Source organism: Nothoprocta perdicaria, unplaced genomic scaffold, assembly GCF_003342845.1.
Source record: "Nothoprocta perdicaria isolate Ctin4 unplaced genomic scaffold, notPer1 scaffold_21, whole genome shotgun sequence".
Taxonomy (NCBI): domain Eukaryota; kingdom Metazoa; phylum Chordata; class Aves; order Tinamiformes; family Tinamidae; genus Nothoprocta; species Nothoprocta perdicaria.
Window position 1 is genome coordinate 534,643 of NW_020455316.1, and position 14,390 is coordinate 549,032.

A 14,390-nucleotide genomic window follows, 5' to 3' on the forward strand; every position below is an offset into this window, starting at 1 on the left:
TCATTTTCCTGCTACGTTGATATTGCAGGTTTCTGCAATGAGCATAAAGTAATACTGGATTTCAAAAATAATAATATATACTTTTTATTTTATATTGCTTAGGCATACAAGGAATTAGGTATTTTTTTCAATTAAAAAAATAATAGTTCTGAGGTTCCTGACCTCAGAGTAATAATTAGGCAGTTGGAAAAAAAGTTGTGAAAAGCCCGAGTGGCAGTTAATGACCTACTTTGGCTTTTTTAAGTTGATTTGCTGATTTAACAATATCCTTATTGCATAAAATATGATCTAGAGCAACAGGTCATCAGTAATAAAACAAATGGTTGTTAATCTTGATTTCTGACAAAAGAATTTATTAATATAGAATATGCACAGGAAAAAACTATTCAGGTGAAAAAGATGTCAGAAATATTCTTATTTAACGTTCCTCAAGTCAGGAGCTTGAGGGTTTTTTCTTTTTCTTCTTTGATTGAATGATCGACATCAAAGTTCAAAAAAAGATAAAAGTGTAAATGATGAGTCAGTTTGGCACAGTGCAAAGTTGTTAATATTTGACAGGTCTCAGTGTCAAAGATTTCATGGACTGTCAAAATATGGGCAAACAAGTCCTTGGGGCAGAGAAAGAGAAATATTTACATTCCCTAGACACCCAGTAGAGTTTCATTTCTTTTGACACCTTCCTTATGTACTATATTCAAACATAAAATAAGTCTGACAGGAATATTAGAGGCCTCAAAGGCAAACCTTACCTTTCTTTCAAGGAACAATAGGGAAAAAAACTTTTAAGTGTGTGTGGGGGGGAAATTCTATTATCTTCATGATTCTTTTTAGATTTTGAACAGCATTTCCTGTCTATTGAAAACAGCAAGTTGAAACAAGTTGAAAAACAAGCACATGAATTACTTTTTTCATAAAATAGCTAATTGCAACTCCTTGCTCTTTCATTTGTTTTTAGCATTTTACATTATAATCTTAACTGCTACATGGATGTTTCAATTACTTGGTAAAATAATTTAAAATATTCTTATATGCTATGATATGGAAGTGTGTCCTGAAATATATCTTCCAGAATGTACATATCCTGAAACCAATTCCATGGACAAATTTATGAGGCAGAAATTTACAATCATGATTAGTTATTAGTTATTAGTTATTAGTTATTTACAATTGTGATTATTTATTCTCCTCTGCAATGATCAAAGGGAGTAATTAGCTGGAAGCAAAAATGCTACATGTGTCTCTTCTAATTTTGCGTACGAACTAAGGCAGTCATTTATCTCTTAAGTGCATCATTTTGCTAACTATAAATGTGAGTATAGTCATGGATTAGATAAGGTCTTCTAAAAAATATGTCTTTCTCTTTTTGCAGCTTAGGATGGCATTTCTTTAATCCCTCTCCTTTTAAATTGCTCTTTTTCCTTTATATTGCTGTAGATGAAGGATATAAAATTACATTGCAACAGTCATCTCTCTTTAAGCAAAATTCCTCTTGTAGCAAATACATGGGCTGGGTCATGCCAAAAGAGCACTCATCCCACAAGCTCTCTGAAAGAGGTGGACTCACACAGCGCTTCTGAATAAGCATCCAGTTGCTTAAGCCTTGCTGATAACAGGAACGTTCAAACTGCTGCACTTAACCCTATTGCTCTTTCAAAGTTCTTGTATTTACTAGTTCTACCTCTCATTTGATTACTGACCCTAATGCTGAGGTGGTTTAGTTTTCAGAAAAGAGTAAGAGCGTGGCCTCACAGTTTTTTTTTTTTTTTTTTTCTGCTCTTGGATTAATGTTTATTGTTGTTATTATTATTTCTTATTATTTTTATTATTACATATCCAGAAGCAAACATTACACTGTCCACTTATATTGTCCGCTTATAGATATGAGAAGTTAACTTCTTTTATATTTCCAAATTTCATCCTTCATATTTATTTTGTTCAGAATATACAGCATAGACATTGATTAATTACCTTGATACCTACAGTTCTTCAGATTTCTTTCTAGAACATAAAGAACATAAAAAAAGTTCATGATCTTCTCATTTCTATTTTCACTATCCATTGTACTTTTGAGTATAGCCTGATCTAGTTGGTTTATAAGTTCTAAGCCCCTTGAATAGTTTGGTGATGTATTGCTGTTGGTGATGTCTAAAATGCTTTAATTTTCCATTGTCTGTCTTTAGGATACTGACTTGTAAAACAAGCACTTCATTTGTAATGGATCAGATGTAATGTGCAATGATGGGCATAATACTGTGGGTTTTTTTAGGTTAACTTCCATCAGAAATTTCTGGATCTATTTTCCAAAACAGGAGCAGTAGCATATTTTTCACTTTTATGCACTGCTGCTCTAAATCATGTTTTTTTGTTTTCTTTTTCCCATCTCTTAATACTAGTTTAAAAGATTTTACTTTTAATGTTCAGTGTTTTAATGTTTAGTATTTTTTACTGTGAGGGTGCCAGTGCCCTGGACCAGGCTGCCCGGAGGGGTTGTGGAGTCTCCTTCTGTGGATGTCTTCCAAACCCACCAGGATGCCACCATGTGCTACATGCTCTGGATGTCCCTGCTTGGGGACTGCAGGAGATTGGACTAGATGATCTCTAGCGGTCCCTTCCTTCCAACCTCAACTATTCTGTGATTCTGTGATTCTCTCATACAAAAGGTTTTTCTTCCAAATTCACTGTTCTCCTCTAGCCACCATCTCTCTGCACTCCATCTGAGGCACAACTTCGCTATCTCTAAAAGGTCACCACGCTCTTTCTTCAAAGTGTTGACATTAGTGCAGGACTAGAGTTTTTTCTCCATTGTTTTTGTGTGGTAGAAAAGCAGTGTAATTCTAAATGTACAGATAGAAAACTGAGGCCCAGAATGATGAGACAACTTTCTGAGGTCAGGCTTATATTCTGTGACAGAAACCTGGAATATATGCCCTGTCAATGGGATATGCTTCCTTGTTGTTGTTGTTGTTGTTGGGTTTTTAATTTTTTTTTTAACAAAACTATTTTTGCAGAAGGTTTTCATAGAATCATGGATTTCTTCAACTAGCTTTTTGAAGGTCGTTTTGTATTCTTTGCCAGTTCTCTTCACTTTGCAGTTCACTGCTTTTGCACTTTTGTCACACAGCCTATGGAATATTTTATATCTGAAGTCATTATTTTCACTAAACCCTGGATATTCACCAACTTTTTTTTTAAATCACACCAGATCTATTTCCTAGGGCTAAGCCCAGAACAGCTTCTGATCTTGCTTTCTCTATAGACCAAGAGAGAAAACAATCCTATATGCACCTTCAGGAGCAAGCACCCTTCCTTAGCAATTCTAATATTGTTGTGTCAGTCAATGTCAGTATACTTGAAATCCCCCATGAACAGTGTTTTAGGCCTTTTTTTCACAGGCTTTTCTTATCTGCATTGGTTCATGATGTGCTTTTTTATCCTGCCCTCCAGGTTTACAGTGGTTTCCTGTGATTTTACAAACATTTGCCATTTCTGTTTTTCACTTAAATCCAAATGGATATGGGCTAAGGAAGTCCACGACTGAATGTAATTCTTGGTTCAGACATTTATGCTCTCCTTTGATCATATCGTCACCTTGCAGCATCTCTTATTAAATCTAACCTTCTGTTTAGATGATATATTAAAATACCATTCAGCCAGGCCTTCCTCACTAACAAAACAAGTTTGTGCTATGTTATCGCTAATGTAACATGGCTAGACATAAAATTAATTTTTTTTTCTAACAATTTCTGTCTACTAACCATTTTTCTGGCATCATTTTGTAATATCTTCAGGCTTTTTGGATTTTATATGTGCATTCATAGATCCCTATCCACTTACAAATCAGTTACTTCTACCACACACTCTCTCATAAAAGCCTTGGGGCAAGTAATAACGCTTTCTGAAATAACTCCATTTATCAATCTATCTGTTGCACCCTTGGTGAATTTTCATTGTTGCTCCCTGCTGTTCATTTCACTAGGTAACATAGCTACGTTATGAACATATAGCACAATATGCTTAATACGCCCAAAGATAAAATCAGGGGTGCTATTGGAAAACATGAAGGCTACTGTCAAAACAACAAACTCACATTTTTGCAATACTTTTATAGCAAATTTCAGTGTATTGCATTTCTTGAACTGTTTAGTTAAATGTTAAACTTAAATGTTGCTTGCTTGATGAAAAATGATTAATTATGTTGGCTATTAGGTCATAAAAGCAATCGAAGAAGGCTATCGTTTGCCAGCACCCATGGATTGCCCAGCAGGACTACACCAGCTGATGCTGGATTGTTGGCAGAAGGAACGTGGTGAAAGGCCAAAGTTTGAGCAGATAGTTGGTATTCTGGACAAAATGATTAGGAACCCAAACAGCTTGAAAACTCCACTGGGAACATGTAGCAGGTAAGAAAAGCTTTCGTAAGTGTTTTGATGATGGTGAGCGTGGCTTGGTTCTGGGTGGTTTGCTTGGTTGTTGATTCTGGTTCATACTTTTCCATGTGTCTTCCTCAGTTCTTCCTTCCTTCTATTTCCTGTTCTCCCCTTCCTTCATTCACCTTTTTTTTTGGTAGCACACTGTACAAAACCAAAAAGGACTTTGGAAAAAATAAACAAAATAAAGGAAGCAAATAGCACGGACCTAGCATGCTTCTTGACAAACCACTGCCTGCTTTTTACTCCGTACTCTCACCACCAGCAGTCTTTGCTTTCTTGCTTCTTGAAATTATAGAGGCTGGAGGGCATCGATTATCATCTATTTTAGTTTTGTATGGTGCATTCCTTGCCCTAGGAATTGCTGAGTAGAAGCAGTAGTTAATATTACTCATGCCAGGCCAATGTACTTTTACATTGCTACACTGTGAACTCTAGATTTTTACCTTTAGTATTCTGGCTTTCATTTCGTCCCGTGATTGCATCTCACTGTATTTCATGGTGTAGCATTTAATGAATTCTTCATACAATTTAGGTGAGTTATTTAATCAAGGTAATCTTCTGATCCACTAGCTAGATCCAATAGCACTAGGGAATCAATTGGCTTGTGTTCTGCTTCCAGTTCTGCTCCTAACTGATTTGCTATGTGACCTTAAAGAACTTACTTTGTGTCTCTACCCATTCTTTGTCCTTGTTTTGTCTAATCCAGTTGAACAATGAAAATAGCTACAATTATATTCTCTAAAGTGCTTGAAAAAATATATTTTTTCAAGAATAGAATTTTAGAGAGAGAATTTTAGAGAGAACGTAGAATTTTTAAATCCTACATCTTCAGTTGACAGGTAATAAGACTGATTTTCTGTTAGTAACAATAGTCAAGTAGGTTGATATTGCTTACTGTGACCTTTCATCTTTTAAATGAATCAGCTTAGGAAATACATATTGTGAGCTACAGAGTAGTCAAAGCTATTCACAGAATACATTGAATTGTGTATAAAGGCCTATTGCTTACTTCCCCAAAGTATTTTAATACTCCAGACTTATTTGATTCTGACCTTGCTAAATACTCCCTGATGTTATGAGCTCTTTGGAAACAACTTATTTTCCTTTTTCCTTCTCTGTAGACCAATTAGCCCTCTTCTGGACCAGAACACTCCCGATTTTACCACTTTCTGCTCCGTAGGCGAATGGTTACAAGCTATTAAGATGGAAAGATATAAGGATAATTTCACAGCAGCAGGCTACAGCTCTCTTGAATCAGTTGCCAGGATGACTATTGAGTAAGTTAGTACTGGGCATGTTTAACTTGCATATAGGGAACTTCTAGATAAAACACAATGTTCAACTTTAAAACTTTATCCTGAGTACAAGAATTGTACTTAGGGTTAAACCAGCTGTTTTAGCAACTGGTTTAGCTGATATTATCCCATAAAAAGACCAATACTCTGCCGCCTATATGTGGTGTTCCTTTTCCTTGCTTTTGGTCAATTGAATTTATATCACGGGGCTAAAATTTGAGAGAGAATGTGGCCCATTTAAAAGTCTGTGTGTATAGGAAAATAACTACTTTGCCTCCACTACCTATTTGTTGCCCTTTACAGACATGTACTAGGAAGATGTGGAAGATTTCTTCTAATTGGTTGGGTTGGCTATTTCATGCAAAAAATTACATCAGGATAAAAGTCTATAGGGACAAAGCAATTTCCTGAAAGCAAGCATGGCCTGTATTAGTACTGCCATCTTAACCGGGTCTTCTTGACACTGTGTTCTTATCCTGATAGCCGCCAAACACTTGTAATTCTTCCTACAGAGCAGTATTTTTTAAATTCTGAAACAATCTGAAACAAGTTTGCAATCCCACTCTTATCCATGGGATATCTGGGCTCTCTGCCTCAAGCTGGGGAACCCTCACCATATTCTCACAACTTTTGATAGGTTGGTAGAACTACCACTAATAGTAGTGGAACTTAGACAGACGGTCCTCTTTCAGTTGCATGACAGATATGGGTTAATATGCAAAGAGTTTCTCTAGGCATCTCCTTAGGAAGCAGACTCTGATCTTCCAAATCTTATACATAATTTTATTCTGAAAGCCTCCCAAGTATTTTACAGGAGAGATTTCGCTTTTGTGGGGTATCCTAAAAAACTAAAGTAAAAGATTATCATAGTGTGAAACATACTCAAATATGTAGATATATGCCGTGTAATGATGTAGCACATGCCTTGTATTTATACTCCTCACTGAGAAGTTCAAAGGGTTTGTATGGAGTTCACAGTGCTGAGATTCCAGTATCAATGTCAGAAACCTGTAGCCCAAACCCTATGTAGCTTTAAGTGAAAGTTGAAAACCATACAAAAGCAATCTAAGTTGTAAAATTAACAATGTACGCATTTATCTTCCCCAGGGATGTGATGAGTTTAGGGATCACGTTGGTTGGTCATCAAAAGAAAATCATGAGCAGCATTCAGACTATGAGAGCACAAATGCTACATTTACACGGCACTGGCATCCAAGTGTGATAGACATTTCTCCCTTATGAGGGAGGTGACAGACTGAGAGAACAGCACTGGCCTTCAGTATATATGAAGTGCTGCTAGAAGACACTTGATTTCCTGGGTCCTTCCTGCAGTGAATAGAAGAGCTACAAGAAGCACCTACAGACTTGAACTCCTAAGTGCCACCAGAATTTATGAAAAGGGAATTAGGATCCACCAGTGGTGGCAAGGAAAACAGCAGTGACAATAAACAAAGTACTACCTGAATAAACATACAAACACCTTGAGCTCTCTAACCTCCTTTTTACCTAATAGACTTTTTAAATGTACATAAAAATTTAAAAAAGAATATATTTGTCAGATAAAATCATGATATTATTGTTGAATTCAACAAAATATTTTCCTTAAATCTGTGATTTCTGAACCTTTTTTTAATCATTTGTGTTTATTCTTCATAAAGACTTTCTTTTAGTATGATGTTTATATCTTTGGACCTTTTTAGTGCTAATTCTATGACACATTACTACACTGGGTACCTCTGAAGGATTATTTGAGTTCCTAGAAATTTAAAAAGCATGACCAAGCAATGTATATCTGTCCAAACATTGGTATCCTTTTGTGCCATTTTATTTTGTTAAATCAGTACCGTAATGACATGGCTAGCTAATTGGCAGGGAGTTAGGAAAATACAAGTTGCCAAGAGCTCTGATATTTTATAAAGAATTTTTTTAAGGTTATACATATACTATCTTTTAAAAGAAAATAAAAGAAAAAAAAATTAAAAAAAGAAAAAGCAATAATGACCCCTAAGTAGTTCTAGGCACTTTTAGCAAATTGTTTGCAAGATGATTTTAATGGACTAGAGTTTAAATGAGGTATATTCTAAGAAGCTGTAAATGTGCTGAGGTTCTGCGTTGGACAAGTGATTGTAGGAGTGTCTCAGACCATGGATGCAGTTCTTCCATGTTACCGAACCATTTAATCTGAGCACATCACATTGTTTTCAATACTCTGCATTAGCAAATCCGAAAGAAATAGCTGGCATATATTTTATATGAGTTTAAATTGAATGCAGTCCAGCTGTGAGACTAAGGATGTAGATTTTATAATAGAACTGAAGAGCATGAGGCAAGGGGCAGTTCAAAATTTTCACGTTTTTTACTAGCTTTTGCTGCTCTGAGCAAACGTGTGTTCATGCTTGCACACAAACTCAAAGAGTCATCAGGAACACCGATGCAAGCAAGCTCAATGAAGTACCTTTTTACGCTATTTTTATTTATATATGCATTTTGCTTAATTAATGTATTTAATGACCATAAGCAATAACGAAGTGAGTCTTTACAGATATTGCAGGAATGTATATGAACCAGACAGAAATGCTTTAAAAAAATCTGAAAATTTTGAACTACCCCAGCAAAGAAATGCTGTACTTCCAAAGAGAATTGGGCTGCTTCTATTGATTTTCATAGAGAAAGATCCCAGGGATCAGTCATAAATTGGTCTTGTTTGATAATGTGGGCGTCCACACACAAAAAAAAAAAAAAAAAAAAAAAAAAAAAAAAAAAAAAAAGGAAAAAAAAAAAGAAAACCCTGTAAATGTTTCTTTGTAAAACTTGTAAATTTTATTTATACTGTCTTGTTTTGTACACACATTTATGTGTAGTGAGCTCTGAATACATTGAAAATGCACTATATTTTTCTATTTTACTTGCAGAGCCTCACAAACGAACATGTATATTCAGTGCTACATAATGTGTTTTCCCACATTTAGGACCAAAGATAGTATTCAAAAACTTAAAGGCATCATTTTTTTCCCTTCTTTTTTTTTTCTCCTCTCTTTAGATCATTGTACAGTGTTATGTTTGACATTTTATTTATTTGTTTCATTAGAAAAATGAGTTTGGTTATACTAATTTTTGTCCCCCTGCCTTTGTTGAAGAAAATCTGTAAAAAGCTTTTAACTAGCATAATCCCATTACATAGACACTTCCATTTGTAATCTTTGTAATAGACTGTAAATATATTTTTGGAACTATAATGCAATGTGCATAAGGGTTATTTTTCAGTGTCCATATATGATTGTTTATACAATTCACAGCACTTTACAGTCATGCTGAGAAGCCTAATTTATTGCCTGGATTTGGGCAGAGTAAGAGAAAAGGTGAATATTCTTATTTCATATTAGATTTTCATTCCATAGAAATGGAATTTTCATGTTTGCAGCTCAAGATGATTTTTTTTAACTATTAGAATTTATTTTCTAAAAGTGGTGTAGAAGCAAAATGCAGAGGATCCTGCATGCCCAGTTTTGAAATTCGCGCACACCAGTGCTCTGCACTAAAAGTAGCCATTGGGACATCATTAACTCCTAAGCATCTGTTTTGCATTATAGCATATGCTAAGTGCCTCACTACTGGGGTCACCATGACCAACATTTGCACAGGGTGCTTGTCAGTTTTGCGGCTTCTTTAGGCACCTAACTATGAATCTGGGCGTCTACCTTCAGACACCAGCTTTCTTACAAATCTTGGGTAATATTTTGAAGGGCTTGGTGGTTAAAGGTGCAATGCAGCAATGCTGGTATTGCTGAGAACCCACAAACTCAAAATATATGAGGCCGTGCTTCACTTTTAGGATTTAATCAATATTCTGAAGCACAGAGGCCTCAAAGCATTTGTGGTGTCTTATCTTTAGGCTCACACATGAACAAATGAGGGCCATAATGTTATTTCTTTCTTTTTTTTTTTTTTTTTAATTTGATTTAAGCCATCCTCTTTGAATAGTAAATGTATTTTATCATTCATCTCTCTATACCTTGACTGCCTTAATGTTGCCACAAATATGTACACATTTGAAAATGGTAGAGTAGACCGGGAAAGCACAATCAATCTCAATATTCCTGTCATATCTATCTATTCAGAATATTATTGCAATTCAGAGCACATGCATGTAAAAGGACTTACAAGTGTTGGAGCAGCAACATATTGATGTTGGTTGCAGTTTTCCAAGTTCCAGGGACATGTAGATGAGTGTAAGAAAAATAACAGTTCCAGAGAAAGTTGTTTTTATGGGAGGAGCTGAAGAAAAGGTGGAGCTGGAAGGAGAATTATAGGCTGATTGCTGGAATGAGGAAGTGGGCTCAGTTCTGACTTAATTCTGTTGAATCTGGGAACTGTACCAAATTTCAGAATGCAATGAGGTTGGTCTTTCTAGATTTTGTCCATCTGCAAGCGTGTAAAAGAGAGATGTCTAAGACAAGCAGAATGAATCACCCTCTGGGAATGCTTTTATTCCTTGCCTGTAGAGGGATCCTGAATGATTAGCTTAAATTAGACATCTAATAGATAGTTAGGTGAGATGATTACTACCCTGAATGTCCTTGGCTGGTACAGTTTCCCTCTCAAGCTAAGTGTCATAGAAAGGCAGCTTTTCCACTATTAGTATATCCCAGACTGTATTTAAACAGAGCTTTATTGCAGAGAGATCTTTTTTTCTTCAGAGATTTGTAACAGATCATCTAAATGCTCTTTGTTCATGACTATAAATTCTGGATAAATTTTGTGATTGTTCTGAGGAAGACTTGCCTAGTAAATTACAATTATTTAATATTTCAAATAATCTGAAATATTTGTTAAAATACTGTTTCAAGACTGAGGTTATGTGATCAGATATGATAGTTACTGTTTGCAAAACCATGTTTATCTAAAACCTTGTCATCTAGAAATCTCCAGGAGGCAAAGATGCTTAAATGTATCTAAAACTGAATGTTGGCCTTAATTTCTCCATCACTGAGCTGTGTGTGTATTATTCTCCACTTCAAAATGAGATTTTGATATATGTCTATAGTCATCTGGCATCTATTGAGGGAGTTTGAAGGAAATATTTAAAATTAAATTTGGTTTTCTCCATTGATAGTAATACATGGTAAATAGTTTCCACTGTTTTGAATGTTAAAAGAACTGTTGCTTTTGTGTGGGGGATGAAGGGATTTGGTTTGGTTGTTGACATTTTTTTTTTCCTTTCTTGGTTAGTAGTGGAAATAAAAAAAAAATAATTTGTCATTAACTTTCTAAATAATTCATAAATAATAATGTTGAGAATAATTTAAATTCTGCATCTTTCAGTTACTAACTAAAAGAAGATGACTTTGTCACTCCAGTCATAATTGTCAGTGATGCAGAGACTCACTGCTACTGTGGCCGGTTCGGCTGTCATTCTTCTACTAAGTAATTGAATGAGGCAGCCCACTGCTGCAAGTGAGGAGTGAAGGGCAGCTGAGCCTAAGAAGGGTTATTTCACCTTTTAAAAATATATGCAACACTTGACAGCTAATGCTTACTTCTTTAAAGCCTGTTACACAGGTGATATGCTCGTGACTTGTTCTGTGCTTTTTTCTGTGTTTTTGAACAAATGTCATTTGGGATGCTATGGAAGAGACTAGTTCCCCAAGAAAATGCCAATCCCAGTTTAAGAAAAGTACCATATGAATTATTACCTAACAAGGCTTTTCAGGCTGTTGAAGCTATGGTTTGCTGAGCAATAGAATTTATGTAAGTTTAGGATCTGTTAGATTCATGCTTTTAAGAAATCAGCAAATATGTAAGAGCCTATAACCCCCAATGAAATAGGAGATTTCCCCTCCACACTTACTTGGAGTGCACTTACAGATAGATGATAGCTTTTAGATTCAAAAGACTGTTCAAAAGGCTTATCTTCAAACTAATTTCTAGTAAAACAGAAAATCTGGGCAGCAGGTGATACTTTCTCCTCTATTCCCTTAAAAGCTGCTTACTTTTAAACACTAATCTTTATTATTTGCGTAGTGCAGCCTTTTATTTACTTAGGAATAGTCCTCTAATTATATTTCCTGTAGAAGCGACTTTGGGGAAGAGTGGGGAAACAAAAAAGATTGGGGGATGTAGAGGCAAAATAAGGAAGAAAAACCCAAGCTAACAAATGAGATGTGAAACTTGAAGTTCACCTTTAATCATAGAAGATTAAACCATAGGCATAAAATCTGCAATATTCCTACAACTGAGTAGAGGCAGAAGGAGAGCTACATTTGCTGGGAGATTCCCTCCCTGTGCTGCCTAGATTAGGTTTTGTAAGGTTTTTAAATTAGGATAATAAGCACACACGTATTTAGTGCTAAGCCTATTGGGACAGGCTGAGGAACAAACTAGTGAACCTATAACCCCCAATGAAACTGTTAGTGCACCTTCTGATAAAGATCGTATGGTTTGAAAGGGTTTGGGTGCTGTAGAGACTTTGTAGATTATGCACGGATTATATATAAGTGAGATTGTAAAAGATAAAAAAAAAATGTATCTGGTGAAAAGATAGGGATTGGAAAAAGAGAGATGTGGAGAAACCTAAAATGTGTGAGACTAAATTGTTGGGCTCCAGCAAACATTCCAAAAACTGACGTTGAAGTTAATAAACACGGAGTTTTTTTTAAGTAAAGAGATATTGCTAATAAAATACACCTAATAAACTAATGCAGAGTGGTTTCAGTGCTCTGATCTTTCCTCAGGCCAGATTGGAATTTGTCAAAGAGACTAAATTGAGACAGATGGGAAAGCAACTGGTAATTCACAGCTCATTCAAGCAGACTTGAAAGAGACATGAAAGGAAATTTTTACATTAAAAGCATGAAAATAAAACAAGAACTATGATAATATTTACTCTCAGAACATTCTCAAATAGTTTTCTTTAAATCTAGGGTAATGATATCAGATTTTAGCACTGATACTATACTTATCGGGTAAAATTAATTCTAATTGGAATGACCAAAAAAGAATCACAAGTCAAAAAATAGTTGATGTCTTGATAAATTGTGAAAAAGATGTGATACAACCATATGAAATTCATATAGCCAGCCAAATGAATCTTGGATCAAACAAGACATAATTCCTAGTGCCAGAAGAGCTACAACAGGAACAGGAAATCTTGATCTGTGGGCTAAAGCTGCTGTATTTAATTGAACCAAATAACCAATTGTGGAACAGTGTTGCTAGTAATAATTAATGCTAATAATGAAAAACTACAGCTTAGAGTTCATCTAATAAATCATAATATAGTTAGCACTGGAAAACACACTTAATGCTTGATCCATAGTTACAACCAAAGACTAACCTATTCTAATGATGTTAAAGAGTTCCAAAACCCCATACTATTTCAGGTCAGTTATAAATGTAGAAATGATAGCCCCAAGTGCGTAAATAAAGCCTTCCTCTTTTCTGCTGGAAAAGGGAAGGAATCAAAATGTTACTAAAGCTCAATAGAAATTTTCTGGTTGCTTCCTTAGAATTACCATGAAATACATGATTTTATCATCTCAGACATTAAGAAACTAACTTCCCAGTGCAGAGATGCTGTCTCACTGAGAGAGTGAGACTACATCAAGAGACTACAGTAGTCAAAGGCTGTTAAGTCTTTTGTTTTACTAAGGAAGGCATTCACATTTTCCATGAAAGAGGCCAAAACGAAGAAAAAAATGAAAGAATGTAGATAAATGTTTCATGTCTGTAGAGATGTTACTCAGGCAGCTTCTTAGCTCTTATTCAATATGTCTCACCATGCCAACTTTTACTGGCTTGCTGAAGGGCTACATGTCCATCCTTAAAACAATTGCTGAAAAACACACTTCAATTTCCTTTTCTCAGGGACCAACCAGTCTTGACAAGAATACAAGACTTCTTTGTTTTTCTGATTTTGCAAATAAAGTGAAGAAATCTCAGATCACTTCTCTCCAGGGTGCTTTTGAGTGATAGTTGTAAATGAAATGTGTTCTCCCACCGAAGTTGTGCATAATAGATTGCATAAAAAATCTGAAAATATCCTCAGTAACTGTCATTGAAAATAGACCATGAACACAAAATATATAAGCCCATAAAGTGAAGAAATGAGAAATTAATTTTGCAGATTAGATCAAGACTTCTCCACATTTATGCATTTATTTTGTTGGTGGCACTAGTGGTGTTTCCATGTGTGATCAGTGAAAGACTAAGATAGGGTCCAGAAGATGAAAGAGAAGGAAAGTATTGGTTGGGATGAGGGGGCTCATTGATTGAGAAAGAAGAGGATGAGAAGAGAGAGAATTTGAGGGAATAGCAGGTGCTTTGGGATTGTTTTTGTATTTCTCTTTTTCTGGATATTCTAGGTGAAAGACACACATCATCCCAGGTCTTGCAAATCTTCCTGGGTCTTTTTTTCAACTAGCTCCTTGAGCCCTCCCTTACATTATACCATGCAAAATATAACTGTTGTCTTGACCAAAATCATCTTAACTGTTGTATAACCAAAAACTCAACTCACATATCTACAGGAAGAAACCGGGGCATTTTGATGAGGATTTTCTTTTAGTATTTCTGGTCTTCCGTGCAATGGATGAGTGCTCCTTTGATTGTTCCTGTGGAGGGAACATCTGCACCTTACTAAAAAACTTCCTTAAGCACTCCACAAATC

General features: G+C 35.4%; 1 protein-coding gene across 6 annotated transcripts in view; it reads left to right on the forward strand.

The window, feature by feature from the left end:
• EPHA7 (EPH receptor A7) overlaps positions 1-14,390 on the forward strand; it is a 155,106-nt gene that overhangs the window by 135,062 nt on the left and 5,654 nt on the right. For 3 of the 6 annotated variants that reach the window (XM_026038479.1, XM_026038480.1, XM_026038482.1), the window contains exons 15-16: positions 4,207-4,400; positions 5,552-5,707. In XM_026038479.1, the coding sequence (XP_025894264.1) occupies positions 4,207-4,400; positions 5,552-5,707 (350 nt within the window). Of the gene's footprint in view, positions 1-4,206; positions 4,401-5,551; positions 5,708-6,832; positions 8,203-14,390 lie in introns of those variants that run through there. The other 3 variants (XM_026038481.1, XM_026038483.1, XM_026038484.1) reach the window with 2 other exon arrangements.